The sequence below is a fragment of the Calliopsis andreniformis genome, chromosome 4 (genome assembly GCF_051401765.1).
Source record: "Calliopsis andreniformis isolate RMS-2024a chromosome 4, iyCalAndr_principal, whole genome shotgun sequence".
In the NCBI taxonomy this organism is placed as follows: Eukaryota; Metazoa; Arthropoda; class Insecta; order Hymenoptera; family Andrenidae; genus Calliopsis; species Calliopsis andreniformis.
The window spans coordinates 1,713,425-1,731,676 of NC_135065.1; the positions used below are offsets into that span (position 1 = coordinate 1,713,425).

Consider the following 18,252-nt stretch of genomic DNA (forward strand, 5'->3'; position numbering starts at 1 on the left):
ACTAAAACTGATAATGATAAAAGAGTACTATTTTAAATCATGCATTTTTTATTTTCAAACATTTGACTTTTACATTTACTGTTACTTTTTTTTTATTGTTTACTTTTTTACTGTTATATGATATTATTTTGTCTCTCTAACTAAAGGCTGAGGCTTATAGACTTAACAGAATTTTATAAATCGATTGTTTTCTTATTCATTAAATAGAAAAGGAAGGATTCCCAGTGCAAAGAATTGCGTGGGCACCTAGACTAAAAGTAACTTGAAAAAACAATATAAATTTCGATTCATAGTGAGTACTAACGATGAGAAGTCGTAAAGAAACCATCCATTTTCTTTAAATAAATGATTTCATTGTATTAATTGTGCAATATTCTAAATTTTCTTTTTCTTCATCAATACTAAAATGTCCAATTCCTGATATCTATTCTGAGGGTTGAAGATCTCATGTAATATTGATGAAAAATTAACGGTATAAACTCGATTTAAACTTGGTAGTATCTTGTCACTGGTTAGACAAACAATGTAAACCAACCTTTACACAGTTATCGAGTTGAGAACAAGCCGTGTCGACACGTTCGCTATTCGATTAGATCACATCGACCGCTTTTTGAGACAAAAGGTTCTGTTCGCGCAGTATCCAAAAGCAATGCTACCGAATTATAGTACGTGACACATCACTACACGTCAAATTTCATATCGATTGTATTTTTTTTCTTTACTATGTTACGAGTCCAGACGACTTACGTGAAGCAACTATGAAAGGGCTCGATTCAAAGCTCCTTCCGAGACCTTTGACTTTGCCTGAAAATCACCATGCAAGGGTCGATAGGCATTTCCATTGCACCCAATTAATAGAATTCTTTGAAACTAATATCATTGAATTTTTCTCGGAATCTCTGTGATGCAGCCGATTCCCAATTATTTTTCCAATAGATTTTTGAGTATAAAAAGGCCAAGAAATTCGGTCTGGCGAGCTCATTTCCAATCCAGTTCGAGTTTAGTACGCGACTTAGACTGGAAGCAAGATCGAGCATTAGTTCTCCTTCGAGCAGAATCTTAGAGTACAGTACGTAAAGTAAATTCACTTTAATGTAGTCTTAACGACGCGTCCCCCGCATATCTCTGTGCCTAATCTAGAGAGAGAGGACTTAGTTCCGCGACACTTGAATTCATAAATACTTGTATTCCTTTGAGTCAAACTTAAACTCGTAATAATAAACATTTTTATAAGGTTTGTTAAATTGGACTTAGTTCAATCAAAACCTCTCCTAAATCCAATAAGAAGCGAACGCGTAAGGATCCCACAAATATTATATCTTTACCGCTCGAGATATATTATAAATTTGAAAGTTACGAAGCTATATTAACATCTTCGTAATCCTTGCGAAGGTTCCCTTTCCTAACCTACAAGTGGCGCCCGGTGTTGGCCATTGCGCACTGGTTCGTCCACGACCGTGAAGTGGGTCCCAACGAATGCAAAGTTATTCGTTGGTTCGTCCATAAAACAATAACAAAATTCCAAAAACCCTGACCCTCGGTCAGACTGTCTAGCCCTCGGCTCATAACAACTATAATCGTTGGCATAAAAATCAACCAAGTCTTTAGCGCAAGAATATCAAATGTGGCAACATTAATTGTAATTTGGAATTAGGGAATAGAAGGTGTTAGTAGTAAACAAATTCGCTTTAGTTTTCTAGATCAAACCTATAGAAGCTAGTGTCTATCAAAACAACATATTTTAAGATATTGCAATGATCTTGAAGTCTTAATTTTTTAATTGCTTAAATATGCCATATATTTTAAAAACAAACATGATATTGCATACTTTCTTTCAAAATAGACTTTATGTAAGAAAAATTAACAGTTTTCAAATATTTCTATAACGATTATTATTTTTTTAATTTTGTACCGTTTTTATATTTCATAAAAGGACTGAATTGTATAATAAAATGTGAATGCAATACAAGACAGAGAAAAAGTTCATAGGCAAATAGAGCTCGTTATCTAAGTATAAAGAACACAAAATTAGTAAAAAAGTTATTACTTACGAAAGTCGTAAAAAAATGATTAAATCAATAGAAATAATATCTTTTGAGTGATTTATAACACCTTGACAAATTTATTGGTGAAGTTTAGATTCTAATAATTTAAATACCTTTTTAGAACCTAACATTTGTTTACGATTGAAGGCTATAAATATAAAAATTCTACCTTTTGTCTCATTTCATGTTAACCAACATGACTCGTTCCCGATTTGCTGACATTATAAAGCCCAATTTATAGTATCGATTAACCAAGCTGAACGATTACACCGAGAAACACGCATTCATAATGTTTTATCATTTGTAATTGTGTGTCTGTGATTTTTCGCTAGTATTTATAATATTTGCTCGGCTGGTGCTCAGTTCAACGATTATATAAATGGGCTTTTAACTGATCTCTGTACACTAATAAATGCGGAATAAATGCTTTTCTTTGGTTAACAAATAGAAGTTTAACAAAAATTTAGTAGACAGTAAGTGATAGACCATTGCCAAAAAAAGAAATGAACCGATTGTTATTTAGCGATACAGTTTTTAATACAATAAATTTACACAAATAAATTGACCAGTCGAAGATTCGAACTCGTGTTAAAATTTCAGGGTAGTATATTAGCTTAATTGCTTTAGAGATAAGATTTATGGTTTTCGACGCTTGAGAATAGAGATAATATCTTCACAAACATCACGTTAATCAATCTTGTCCTTTCTTCGATGAAAATGATGCTCAATAAGACATAATTGAGATTGTAATTAATCAAATTATATAATAAAATTAGTTTGCACGATTGAAGTTCCATTTCTTTAATATGTAATTATACATGACAATTATACATGTTTAGCAGTAAAAGGGAGAAAACTTGAATGACGCTTTGAAATAAAACAAGACGAAAATTAAGAATAAGAAAGCAGTGGCCATCATAACCATAAAGAGCATTCGTGTCGTACAACTGGGATGAAATTCTGTGACACTCCACTTGGACAACGACTGTGATGATTGTTACTCTCCCTATCACAAGTTTCGCGCTTATATTGGTGTCATTCAATTACTCGAGCTTTAATCGAATTTTACCAATATTTAAACAAGTGTAATATAAATCACAATTTCATTGTTCTTGATTCTTGTCTTTTTTCGACGCCTAGAATCACCTTTTAAATGTTCTTTCACTTATTGTCTATCGCCCTGTATTTAGTACTATCTTACGTAATTTTGTCTAGAAGAATAACAAATTTGACCTTTTGAAAGTGATCAACATGCAACCGAAGAGAATCTAAAAACCGGCAGGAAAATATTTTTCCAAGAAGAAATGATTTAAAAAAACGTAACACTTCATAAAGATATTTGAATTTACAACTCTCGAATCTGTGACCCACATAGAATGTATGTATGCGTCATAAATACTATTCCGTGACATATTCGAATTACCATCTTTGGCGCATTGCGTGCAACCATGGGAGGTTGCAGTACTTGGTATTATCGCATTTTTTGTAATACACACTCAGTTAAATTGTTATAAACTGTAATACAATTAATAATTTCAAGCTTGCCTAGTTTTGATTAAATAGAGTAAAATAAATAAAATAGTATCGTGTCACAAAAAATCTTAATTCTAAAAACATCGAAGTCCTCAGATTATTAAATATTTCTGACTCTAAAATATACTGAATTTTCAACAAATGTATCTTCGTTTAATGATGCCACACTAGATCCATTTTACCTGCCGCTTTTTACATTTTACATTTTACATTGAGAAATTAGAATTTTATGCAATTGTGAAATGAAATACATATGTGAAAGAAAACACTATAATTTTACAGGCAAATTTTTAGCACAATTTGAATAGTCTTTACTTTTTTGAGTTATGAAACTTCAGTTTATGATTAGCATTAGGCGCAATGTATATTTCAACGAGAGAAACTGAAGCCCATTGCAGATTATTATTTGGAGTCTTCATTTCTCGCGCCCTCAATAACAATGACGTGTCAAAAATTGCATGATTTCATACATGTCACACGTATGTCACACAGTAGTCCCAAATCTTGATTTAGTGGTCAGCATGAATTAAAACTCTGTAAAAGGCATATTTTCTAATTTATTAAATCATGGTCTAATAAGTTGTTACTTGTTACAAACGAACTCAATAGGATCTGAAACTGTATAGTGGACACACAGAATATTTTAAAATATTAATATTGCTTAAGTTATTTAAAGGCTTTGGCCACTAAATATTGACTTCAGACCATTGTGCGTCGGTCCCAGAACAGACATGCAGCACTCAGGTGTTCCTCAGAGGAAATTTCCGTTGCTGCCTCGATTCTGATTATCTCTTCCATGACGAAGGTATTGGTGACCTTTCTCACCAAGAAAAATGCGTTAAGGGCAGAAAAGAAGACAGGTTTCAATTCTTCAGGCTCTCGGCTTGTCGAAGATAAATTCATCTTTTCCGTAAATCTTGACAAAGTGTCGACACTATAGACTAAATGGACTGTGGTCTCAGTTATCGCTTGCTTATCCGACTCACTCGATTGGTCCTATCATATCAACATCACCTGTCATTGTTAGAGCAAAAATATTCTTCCAAGATTCATGGAAGAGTATGATCCAATACCCGATCTCGTTGCTCGAAAATAGCCATAATTTCACGAGGATCAAATGGCCATACGCTCCTTGCCTGTCCAGCTATGGCTTTGACCTCTTTTTTCTCGACTATTAATCAAAATTCACAGCTTCTCGAATTGGTTTATTTTTAGTCACCTGTGCGAATAATGTTGGTGAAATTTTTCCAAAACGTTTTTTTTAATTCCTTTGGCTGTGTTTAATTATGTGTATAACTAGTCTTTTAATGTTCTTTGGAATTAATTTAGATTACTTAAATATATTTTCCTTGCATTGAATAGTTGTTTGATCTATAAGAGGTGTATGAACTTGGATAACTATTATTATAAAAACATTCAAAGCATACAAATTTTAAATTTCAACTATTATAATGTAAGTGTAATGTATGTAAATAACTCTGAAAGTGGTATTATAGTGAGTCTTTAGAATGAGTTAATAGGATATATATTTGTCAATTCCTATCTCTGATTTTCTCTTGCTACGCCGCTTTATTTTCTTTTATAAATCGTATTATATCTCTGTGATAGGTACAAACCTCTCGCGCGAGAGCTACTGATCTCCATGAAAATGATAAAAAGAACAGTGCAAGATAGGATGATTTTAGTACATAGGAATTATACAGAGATAAAATTCTGACCAGTTTCCAATCTAAATTTTTAGATTTTTTTAGATGCACATGCGTCTCTAAGGAATATCATATCACTATAAATTACCGTGTAATTCCAGAACTTTGAGATATTGATAGTTAAAAATATAAAATACTGTAATGCATAAAACTGAAATAATATTATTAAATGATTTAATATTTTTACTTAGTCACACCTGTAATATCTACAGATATACAGAATGTAAACAATATACCTAGTACTATTTTAATTGTTTGTTTAAAGTGTGATAGGGGAGCTCAAATGGAATACAAAATGTTCTATGACATAATGCCCGATCTGCTTCCACTTCGAAGAAATGATTTAAAGTTAATGTGGTGATACGCTAAATTAACAGTCAGAGGATTCTGTAATTTCATAAACGCATTGAAGAGCAGCAATAAAGCACTTATAACTTTTATAAAGCTCCAGACACCCGAGTTGCTCATAAAAAATGGATGCTTGGTCCCTTCGGGAAAGACACCCGCAATCCCAGGCTTGCTGTTGATGTGCGTAATTGTTTTTTCCGTATTCCCTTTTGCATGTGGTTCTTTTAAACTTTTGCTATTTTCATAACATTCGGAGTTACACTATCCAAGTACTGCTGCTGCAATCCAGTTTTGTCCGTGATTATGCAACGACCTCTGCAAGAATCTCTCAGGAAATTGCATCATAACGCATTAGGAACTTGCCGTGTGTCCACTAGCTTCGCCAAATTTACAAAATCCTACACTTTGATAGGTCGTGGGGTGCACAAAATACAACGTAGTTCTTGTTCTATTAAGATCTACATGATATTCATAGCCGTGTCCTACAACCTATCAGATTCTTTCATCTCATGTATGATGATGTTCGTCGCTTTAATCCGTTTTTCATTAATTTTATTTAAAATTTCGCTTGCAGTTCAATCATACTCCTAGGGAGAGGAGGTGTTGCAATTATTCAGAAGATCGACTCTTACCGATAGGACTACTATCATATTACATGCGTCCGCCAATTCTGTTTTAGTATTGATCATTAGATCTCGTTAGGAATTGGTGAATTCATAAAGGATTAAGTCTCTAATATTGTTCCCCGTGAGAAAAGCAGAGACCATCAGTACCGACGGAAAAGTAACATGTTCAATCAGGAATGGTACGAAACCTTCTCCTCGGTGACGTCACGAGGTAGAAAGGAAACTTTTCAAATGGAAGGGAGTCCTAGCAATCACTGGTTTGTAAGGCAATCCTCATCTCATTCGAAAGGATCCCTCTCTACCTCGTAACGTCACCTGCAGCAGGTTTCATACCATCCCTGGATTCAGAATTAATACGTGGTTCTGCATTCAATTTGCAGTTTACCATGTTCAGTATGGGACAATATGAAAATGTTTGAGAGTTCTATCCCGCGTACGGAAATCTTTTTTTCTTGTGTTCTCCTTTGTCTTGTGATGTCTAAAAACATCATACGTATTGGGCCCGTTCACGCTGCTTGAGGTTATATGACATAACCTGTACTGAATGTGTTAAAAGTCCTCCTTTACCCTTGTATCCTTTCAAAACATGCGCAACATGTTTTTCAATTTATTTCTACTGTTTTATTTTTCTGAGGATTTTATATCTCTCGATAGTTTAGCGATAGTTTCGTGTTAATTTCAACAAGTATAAACAGCTAATAGAACTGGAATAAATGCACGATATGTACAACAAATTAGATTTTTTATTTAGCATTTGATTCCCTATAATGATTATTTCTGCATTGATATACATTTTTTTAAAAAAGTATCAGAGGAGGGAATTCATTATGAAGACATTATACATATACTGTACATGTAACATGACGTACGATTAATAATGAATGTCCATTAACCATTTCGCAGTGTAATAAATTGTCGAAAAATGCATAGAAAAATGTGTATTTTGCTACATCTAAGTACATCATTGATTTTCCAAATAACAAACATAAAAATAGTGTGATCTACTCGTTTTGTGTAACAACTTCGTACGCAACGCTTTGCCCAAGCGAAACTCGGACAACATTGTTGGGTACTTTGACTACCAGGGCCTCACTCGTACTACACTGCAAAGAGATTAATAAGTGCAACCGACAAAGAATATTTAAACGTGTAAAAAGTTCTCCTTTTGTATTGAAAAATGAATTTAATACACAGAACAGATTTTTTGTGTGCAATTGCAATCAGGCAAATAATACACTCAGGCATTCAAGCGATCAGATAACAAAAGAAGAGTAGCAAACATTTAACACCTATATTGTATACGTACTCTAAGTAAAATATAATATACAAAACGATTCATAAATGCATGTCAATAATTCAGAGTTGTATGTATATTGAAACAAATAAAGGAGGTTACCTACCCATAAATCGTTTTTATTAGCCTCGAAAATTTGGATCGCATATTTTGTACACGCTTTGAAAATAACGAACGATAAGATTTTAATGACTTCCTGAATTAAAGAAAACCAAAAAATGTTTAATTTATGTTAATGTTAAGTCAAAATTCCTTGAAAAATACTGCATACGTATATTACAAATTAAAAATTTCAATTATTCGAGTTCGTTTTAAAATAAGAATTGAGAAAAGTCAGTATACATTTTCTGATTGAGTTTCGTGCACCATCTGATAGAGACTCGGTAGAGTTGCGTGACGTTTGAGAGTTATGAAAGGATTACAAAGTGACATTAGTAAAAATAATGGCTCAGTAAAACCATTGTCATCACTGATAATACAAAACGAGAGAGAGAGAGAAAGAGAGAGAGAAAGAGAGAGAGTATGTGTGAAACGGGGTGGGAGTACAGACTATAAGTTTATGTCGGATGCAGTTATTTCAGCACAAATTATTTTGCTGACATATATTACTTCTGTGAAAAACGGTATTTTATAAAAGCCAGTATTTTCGCTAGAAATTATTAACCGTGTTTAATCAATTCATCTATTATCTGGGCGAGGTAAAAGGGGATATCTGTGTTTATTCATATCCTTTTGGAAGAGAATAACAATTTTAATATTTTTTTCTAATTATATCCATTAACTAGAAACTAAATAGGCACGTAATTATGCACAACTTGCTCTGACAAGGAAGTAACTTCCTAGTTTACAGGAAGTAAAAATGTTATAGTCGCTAATATAGAGTCTTTAATATATTCCTAACAAGCTTCTTTTGTACTTATACTTGCATTTTAGTTCTAAGAACGTAATTTCGAATTTACATGAAAAGAGAACTCTTCGAGGGGTTTTTCACTTTGTAGAACAATGCATGGAGTTCTCACTACATCGTGGAATATTAAAAAGCAGTTACAGAAGTAGAAAAGTAACACGCAATGATTTTACTTTTGAATAAAATAATTATCTGCAATAAACACATCAATACTACTATTAATTGTTTAAAACGTACACCTGTAATTTATTTCAAAATATAGATATTCACCTTTCAATAGTCTAATGTGTTAGAGCAAATTTGTTATCAGCGATGGATTCAATAGCCTATTTAATATTTCCAGCAGACTGAAATTTGTAGCAGTAACAACAGAAAATTACCTCTCACAGAACAGTGTATTGTCAACATAGCGTTACGAAAAATCTGGCTTCACTATTTCTTATTACATTTTTTCAAAAATGGCCCCACAGGGCTCTTAACATTTCGTAGAGGAAAGTAAGATTAAAGACAACTTCATTCGGGTAATTCTTTTGATTGTATGCCAAGAAAGCTTAAAAATCCTGAAAAATGATGACTAAAAGTTCATCAGAACAGCTTTCGAGAACATTTCACATGAAATTATAAACTCGAAATACCCTATATTCGACGTGGAACACTGGATTCAGTTAGGATAATCAAATTGTGGGTACCTGACTTTCCATGTATCATGAGCTTAATCGAATGACATTGCGAAGCTGCCATTGTCGTCCACAATTTTCGAATATCGAATAACTGCATTCGAAAGCTTTTAACAATGACACAAATAAAAATCGTCATAATGTGTAAGCGAAATAACTATATTTTAAGAAGATAATCTACTTCCCTTAAAAATGAATAGAAGCCAAGTAAATGTGTGAGAATTCTTCATTTCCCAAGTGTACACTATTTGTTCATATTTATGTAAAATAATTATTGCTACTGATTTTCATTTGCAGAAATGTATATTTCATAAAAATATTTAAAGCTTAACTACTTTTAATTTTGTTATACGTATGCCATTGGGAACCTTTAAACTTTTAATAGCATTTTAAAAAACTACAGTAATAACATGATTTAAAAAGCACAAAGTTAGAAGATTAAACTAAAAGCTGTTGCGATTACGAGGCAAAGGCGAATGGAGTACGACCACGATATCAAGAATTGGTCGTTTCTCGAGTTAGTAACAGACATACCACTGTATGGTTAAAGGTGAGAACTGTAGGATTTCGAATATTTGGATAGTCTGATCAAATCGATGAAAAGCTGATATCAGGAACTATGAGAAAAGACTGTGGGAAAACCGATATGTGACTAATACAGGAGCACACACGAAGTGTGTAAGACCTCTAAGACATATACATAGAAGAGTCATATATGACTGACGAGCCATGGTTTTACCATTATTGGTCTCCTACACCTGGTCAAATATATATTGTGGCAGTAACATAAGTTCCCTTTCAGAGTTCATATAACGAGTACCACAGGCATCACTAAATTATTGCTTAACAGTAAATTTACATACTATACAATAGGATATTTGATTCGAAAGAAAACTACAACCCGATCTTATTACAAATAGAAGGACAGAATAACGTACTCCTAATACTCAAGAAATAGCTCTCTAGAGAGCTGTATAGTAGTGCATACAAACCCTTTTTATACCCAGATTTTAGCCCTAAAAATAATGGAGGCTAGGACGTTACCTACTCAAAATTCCGTTTTCTCGAAAAATCTTTACATAACTTGAACCAAAGCTACTACCTTATATATCGACCCAGTGCATTCCAATTTTCAATAGAGATAAAAAAAGTTTCACAAAGGACTTTCATATATTTATTTATACAGTTTATATCGAAGAGTTTCAGCGATATCCAATGTCATTCTGCTTTCACTGGACTTAAGTAAAAGTGTCTGGTCTGTATAGTCTGCTGATGGCTAATGGTTTAAAATTGTGTAGATATGGAGTGCCCGCCAAATGACTCTTTTCAGGCATGGAAATGTTTGCGAATGACAAGTAACCAGATGTGACAACAACTTAGAGGTAAAGAATAGGAATATTTCTGAAGTACCTTGTCACAGAGTTAGACAAGTGAAAAAAACTTTTAAGACTGTATTGATCTACACGGGACTTACGCCAGAACCGCCAAGGTTGATTTTTCTACAACTTTTTTTTCTTTTCTAATTTAATGGAAATACGAAATTTAAGATTTAAGAATAAAATAATGAAGTATTTAAACAGTTACAAGTTAATAACTTCTATAAATTGTACCATAAAAATTTGTCATTTTTGCAAATAAGAAAATATAATGTAACTGATTATTGTAATTAATTAGTTAAACTTCTGTTTGATTATTTCATGTTTTTTCCAAGTAGTCATTCCTATTATATTTTCTAATTATTCAGTACGGATTATCCTTTGTGCCACGTGCAGTCTACAAATGGTAATCGATAGCGAAAAGGTCGGTGCATGTAAAGTAAGTCAGGTACTAATGTTAATTCAAATTTTTATGACTCCTATAATAGTCATTCATGAAAATTTTAAGTAATATCTCTCAGATGAAGATCGAGGTACTTGTTATCTCGACTTGGCGATTCGATAATTAATATTCAGAATTAGAATTACCCTGAATAAAGTTGTATTCAACCTAAGAAAATCTCAATTATTTGTAGCATCTATCTTCACCAATTTTTGTAGAAAAATAGGTATAAAAATGTTTACTTTTATCGTTAAATCACTTTCTTAATCGAACTATTTCAGTAACACCCTGATTTGTATGTTAGGTTTTGGTAAACAAAACGCAACCTAGTTTATCTTCTACATTTAGATCGCGGCTGTCTGTAGTATACGTCGAAATATAGAAGGTGAGTCACGAAAAACAGAACACTTAAACATTTCCATTATTTGCTGTTGTATCAAAATATTTCTCAGAACAAAGTTACAGTACTTTGAAGAATCGCATATGATAGGAACAAAATTTGTTCATTTCACGTTATTACTAAATATACATCATACTAAGAAAGTACAATCATGTTTTGCAAAAAAATCAAAACCATTGATAATATATAAAAACCAAAATTAAGATATAGTCGCTAATAACGTACGTTAGCTGTTGCTGATTAAATTTAAATTTATTCAATGCATAATCACGATCGGTCCCAAGACTTGACCACGTTTGCAGACATATCTGTATGGCTAAAATTTGTTTATATTATAGTAATCTCTATTGAATGAACGCTAATAATTACATACCATACCCTACAATACTGCATATGTATATATAAATTCTATTTCGACTTACGTCGATTATTCTAGAACTAATTAGGATGTAATTTCGGGGTATTACTGTAATTAGAAGAGGTGATTTCGACTGTATGACTAAATAATCAAATTTGAATACGTGTATTATATGCATAACTATGTACGTATATGTATATGCAGCTACATTTAGTGCTTATTATTTACATGATGTAAGTAATTATCCATTATCTATTATAATTACTTACATAACTTTCAATAACACTTTATTAGGTTTTATAAAGCATATCCCATCAAATAAACGTACACATACGTAAAGGAATGTACTATGAAGAGATGAGAAGAAATTCAGCGAAAAGAATCTGGTTCAAATTGATCCTACTATAATCTGTTCTTTATGGCTTACCTTCTCGTGAATCGGATACGTCAGCGTATTCTTTTGTTTCGATATTCAAAGGTGTGTGCTTATGTAGAGGATTAGGGATTCCTTGCTAAATAAATCATAGGCAGAATAACACAAGCGAGTAAACGCGGAACTGGGAAGTATCCCTGTTGCTTGTGTACTGTTTTACTGGATTTCTTCTTATCTCTGCATTGAATTTACTTATTGTGTCACTACTGCCAGCGTTAATTTGTAACTACCTTGAGCCAACACAAACATGTCTTTAAAAATGCATAAGAATACCTTAAAAGTGTTATGTACCTGTCATTGTGTTTCCTGTGCCGCAGTAGAAGTGAAAGCATTAATTAATATATCAAGCCCATGTTAACTTTGAAAACAGTGGATTGATACTAAATAATTAATAAATGAATCAGAATATTAATTTCTTAAAATTAAAGATTCTTCTTTTAACTAATAAATAGTTAAAATAACCAGTAATGCTTGAAATAAAATGAAACAGATGGAAACTTTAGTATTAATTTTACACCATATACATTATGCAAAAACTAAGTTAAGATACATTAATAAATTATTTGCTTTATAGCTATAATAAAGAAGGTCATACAAAATGTTTCTAATATCATTTTACTGTACTATCTAACAAACTTGATAACGTATATAAAAGTTACTAATATTACCAGAGGATTTATATTATTAAAATTGTTATGAATTTGTAATATGTGATTCACATTATGAGGTCAAGATTTTTATAATTATTTATTTACACACACTAGCATTAATCATTTATAATTTTTATAATAATTTTATACATACTCTTTTTAATCTACTTGAGAACAATGGAATAACAGTTATGAATTTATAACATAATAAAGAAAACATTTACGTAAACAAATGAGTATCTATTTTACCTAATTCTATATTAAACGAATTTTAACTTGATTCTACTAAAATTAAAGCAAAATGGAAGTATAGAATTAAAGAAGGAAGTAACACTAACATTCTTAAGTAGATAGATAAAGTTAATAGATAAAGCTATAAGAGAGTTCACACTACAGTAACATCGTATTTAAGAAGCATTCAGATGTCGTCAGCCGATTAACACAAAGAGAAAATAGACAACGACGTATGAAGTTTTTGTAGAATTGTAAGTGTAAAAAGCTGATGTATTACATGAGTATATTTGTATACAATAGATTCCCTTTTAAACGGTCCGTATGACACCGAACCTCTGGCAAGGTAAATGAATGACTAGTTAATTCAACTAAAATAAAAATACATGTGTAGGTACTGATTGTCTCACAAGCTGTCTTCTAATTATTACAACTTTACATCATTAAATATTTTTATTTACTTTATAGCTTTACAGAGCTTCATAGAGCATTTATTTATTTATATAGCTGTTGATTGTCGTATATCGAAATCCATTATTCCTATAAAAAAATCACCATCTGTTTCCATAGCGACTGTTGGCCATTTAAAACAGAACTGAATAAGAGGGAAACTACTGTACTTATTTGTACATGAAAAAATTCTATCCTTGTTTTGAATGTCATACATACAAATGTGAATATAATTGAGGACTAATATAAATAAATAGAAATAAATTCGTTGCCATTTTTGCAAATATCTGCTTAGTTAGTCAAAAAAGTATGTAACAAGTTTTATATAAAAATACTTAATATATGTAATAAATATTTAATGATTTGAGACGTAATCAAAATTACTGAAATCATAGAGTATCATATATTTTAATGGAATATATTATAAGGAAGAATGTATTATATGCCTGTGATTTAATATTTCACGTATACATATACGGTGTCCGACGACGAGTATCAGAAATTTTGAAATGTGATTCTACATACTAAAATAAGACGAAAATCAAGTATCACAAAATTGCGTATCATACTTCATTTCTGAGGTTGAAGACAGCCTAAAACACGCGTGAAAAGTGTTTGACTCGTGACTTATTCTACTGACTCCGCTGTATTTAACCTGATGCACGTCGTCAATAAAATAAGTCCCAAGTTAGACACATTTCATGCGAACTGTAGACATTTTCTTAATAATTACTGTTCTTGAAACAAAGTCTCGAATGCAATTTCGTCATTCTTGTGTTTTGTCTTATTTTTACGCTGTAGAGTTACTACAATTTTCAAAATTTCTGACACTTGGTGTTGAACACTCTGCATATGGAGCAACACTACTGATATTAATTTACTGTAAGTAACTTGAATTAATTTATTTTTACTGCGTTTATCGTACGTCAAATTCATTACATGTTTTTCCTATAGAAAGTTAATTGTTTACTATCTGTACTTTATTGTTTTGGTTGCAAGAAGTTATAAATTAAACAGTATTTTTCTGCGCATCCATTAAACGATTTTAAATTATATTTTACTGTCAAATATATTTTATGTTATTTTTATTGTATGTGACGCTCCATATTTAGTTACCAGTATAATTAAATTTCAAATATACATATTAATATACAAAAAATCGAGATATACTCAAACAATGCAATTGATTTTGTCAATAATACATGTATATTTAGCAAATAATTTTTTTCAGACAGTCAAATTGAATTTTAATTGCAAATCTGTAATAATTGAACGCAAGTTGCTTTATAAGTTAAAAAATGAATGATGTTTTAGGCACGTTTCAAAAAGAATTTCACAGTTTTAATGTAATAAATTGTCCATTTCTATTCAATGTTTGACACAAATTTTTTTGTATAATATTTATATATATAAACATAATTAAATACACGATTTTTCTGTTATATTTATAAAAAATACAAAAATGATTGTTGCATTTAATATTATAGAAATCATAGTAAAGTTTTCCTTTTAACAGCTAGATTTTATAATTTCGTATTTCTTTATGAAAAAGAGTTAGACTAACTATTTGTAACATTATAATATGTAACTTCTTTAGCTATAAATATCTTTATAGAGTATTCATTATATCAAAATATAATTTTATTCATATTATTCATTGTAACAGTACTAGCTGACGACAGTATAAATCCAGAACGGTATTAAGCGACAACAATAGTGAACGATATTCATATTTCGCAATTGTGAATGGTAATACATATCAATAAACGACTCTAGATTGATAATAATAGAAGATTTAGAGGAAAATGACGTTTTTTAATATAGAAATGTAAGACATAAATACCTACAGATTTATTTGAAAATTTGTTAAAAATAAAAGTATACATTGAACTACTTAATAACGATACAGAAAATGGATATTTTGCTACATTTATACATATAGAGAATGTTCATTTGAAAACGTTACATTTGAATATTTAGAAAACAATGCATTTTTAGGAAAAATGTTAAATACAAAAGTGTTACGATTTCAAGGGGAAAAGACAATTATCCTATTTTTTATCCAATTGAGCGCTTTTAAGATTACCTGATATTCTTACAAATTTGCCTTCATTATAATATAGAACCCTTATTCTTGAAAAGATTTTAAAAGATTCATGACACATTTGTACATTAAAACTGTTATTTTTCTCCAACTCCTAAATATTACGAAAAGTGATCAGTTTAATTTATTATGTATTACTGTCCATGATTCACAAAATATACATCTCGGTCATTATTGTTATCGATGAATACTATGGTCAATTTCTGCTGGTAGATTCAATCTTACTCAGAAGGAACATTACTTCAGACTCATCTTCCGATTTTGATGAAACTTGGTATTCGAGTACAGCATCGAAAAATATTAGATATGCATTTTATTTAGCTGCTGATATTCATTCTTAGAAAGGTGAAAACCATCCCCAAAGTTAGGATGGAAAGTACACTTTCGTAAATATCTCGAGAACTACTGCAGGTAGAAAAAACGGTAATGTAGAAAGTGCATATTTTTTACAAGCAATAAGGTGACGTAAACGAAGTTTGAAATATTTAGGAAAATGTATTTTCCATCCCAACTTTGGAGGTAGCTTCCACCCCCTAAACGTAAACATCAGCAGTTAAAAAAAGACGTGTCTAACATTTTTCGATACACTACTTGTATACCAAGTTTCATCAACATCGAAAGATGACACTAAAATGATATTCTTCTTAAGAATTCTTATTAAGAATTAAATCTTTTCTTATATAGTTTTCTTACTTTTATCTGAGCGTGCTAATACGTGGATCAGAATAAGCACATTATCTCTGTATTTTCGTTATGTATGCCGTGCATATTATGCAAAAAAAAGAATAAAGTCGGTGGAACGCACCTGGCATCAGTTGGTTTGTATGTGACATCGTATTTCTCGACTTGGTCAACTTGACTGGTGCTCCAAGAAACACGGACGGACGTTGGATTTAGGAACATCACCGTTATATTTTCCGGGACGCCAGGTATACCCGTAATCTGGTGTGAGCCTGCAAAAATTCAATTCAGAAATCCTTGTGAGTACGATTTTCCCTGTATTGTATACAATGTGTATGTATTTAGATTATATCACAATAAGCTAGGCCTATTGTTAGTGTCATGAACAATCTCTTCCTTTGATACATATCTAACATATCTATACTTCGTTCACTGGGAGAACGCAGTTGTCGGTTGACGAGTTTTCGTACCCTTTGCGCAGTTCACGTTCATGAACCCCTTGTTGGGCCCTTGGAGGTCCTACCATTTCTAAAGAAAGTCACTTCTTCAAGTGTTAGCGCATAAACGGTGTGAAAGAAATTTTGAGCAAGCAAACGATATTCTTTTAGATTTTAGTTTTCTCCGAAAGTATTAATGCGGCTCTGTTAGCGAATAAAAATCTTCTTGAATATCGTCTCTGTCGACCGAAAACATACTGGTACTAGTCAGAATTCTTACTGCGTTGCAATACCATAAACGACCCTAGATTTCCCGTGTCATAAACTACCTGGTCGCATCGAACATTTTGTAGGAAATCCAGGAAACAGTTCTACCGTTGCTGTTTCTTTGTAATCAAATAAGCTGTGGATTCTTATACATTGATATCTCAATAAATATTGTTTCTTAATAGATAGAAACATTTGTTTCATTTGGACACAAGGTATACAGAGTAGAAAGAAGCAAGGCGTGTCCTTTTAGGCTCTTGAATCCTTCACCAATCTCAGTGGAAAAGTCAGTCGGGGCAATGGAAGCCATCTGCGTGAAACGACTGCGTTCTCTCAGTGAACGCAGTATAACTGAATATGGATCAAAGTGTTAAAGGAAAAACGTATTTTCATATTGAATGCATACTTAAAATTATTTTCAACATTGTCTATAGTTAATTTCAACATTGTCTATATATGTATAATTTTTGATTTCCTGAAAGCTTAACTGGGACAACTTCCTACACTTTGAGCAGAAGTCTTATATTGTATTATGTGTTATTGCTTTATACACACAATAACATAAGTTAGAGAAACGAAATGTTATTAAGGCAACCATAAAGAAGAGGAAATTCAATAATACCGAAATTTGATAGCCAATCTAGTATCTAATATTGCGATTCGTGTGTACGTGTTTTAATAACCCTTACCACTGGCGTTTTACTCTTATTTTCTATAGACAACACCGCTGCTGTTGCAACCCTAACTTAAAACAAATAAACACGAGACTAGCACTAAAATTTTCTGAGAAAAAGTTCCACATGTGTACAACTGGATCTGTGTCGTTCAAGGATCAATTATATTTCAATACAGTTTCAAGGCACAACTGTATGTATGTCTGTATACGTAAGTAGACAAGTGTATTTTACGTTTATGTCTGGCAAATAGATATTATGGTTATTGATGGATGAACTATTATGATTTTCAGTCTTTGGTACTAGAGAGAGAAGAAGTAAAATTTGCTAGAGTAGTCTGATTATTATTCTCCATAAACATTATAAAAATTGCAAATTATGATTGTAATGAAGAACAAGAAAATGAAATAATATAAAGATTATAATTTTATTTTGAATATACAGGATGTTCGACATCAGGTGTCAGAAAGTTTAAGAGGTGATTCTACATGTCAAAATAAGGCGAAAATAAATAATGATGTAATTCTGTTTAAGACTTTGTTTCAAGATTACTAATTGCAAAAATGTTCAAAATTCGCGTGAAATGTATCTGACTCGGGACTTATTTTACTGA

At 31.6% G+C, this 18,252-nt stretch overlaps 1 protein-coding gene across 1 annotated transcript in view; it reads right to left on the reverse strand.

Moving 5' to 3' along the window:
- LOC143178080 (uncharacterized) overlaps positions 1–18,252 on the reverse strand; it is a 124,002-nt gene that overhangs the window by 101,085 nt on the left and 4,665 nt on the right. The window contains exons 3-4 of the mRNA XM_076376523.1: positions 16,386–16,533; positions 12,437–12,451 (exon numbers count right to left, since the gene is read on the reverse strand). Coding sequence (XP_076232638.1) covers positions 12,437–12,451; positions 16,386–16,533 — 163 coding nt within the window. The remainder of the gene's footprint in view (positions 1–12,436; positions 12,452–16,385; positions 16,534–18,252) is intronic.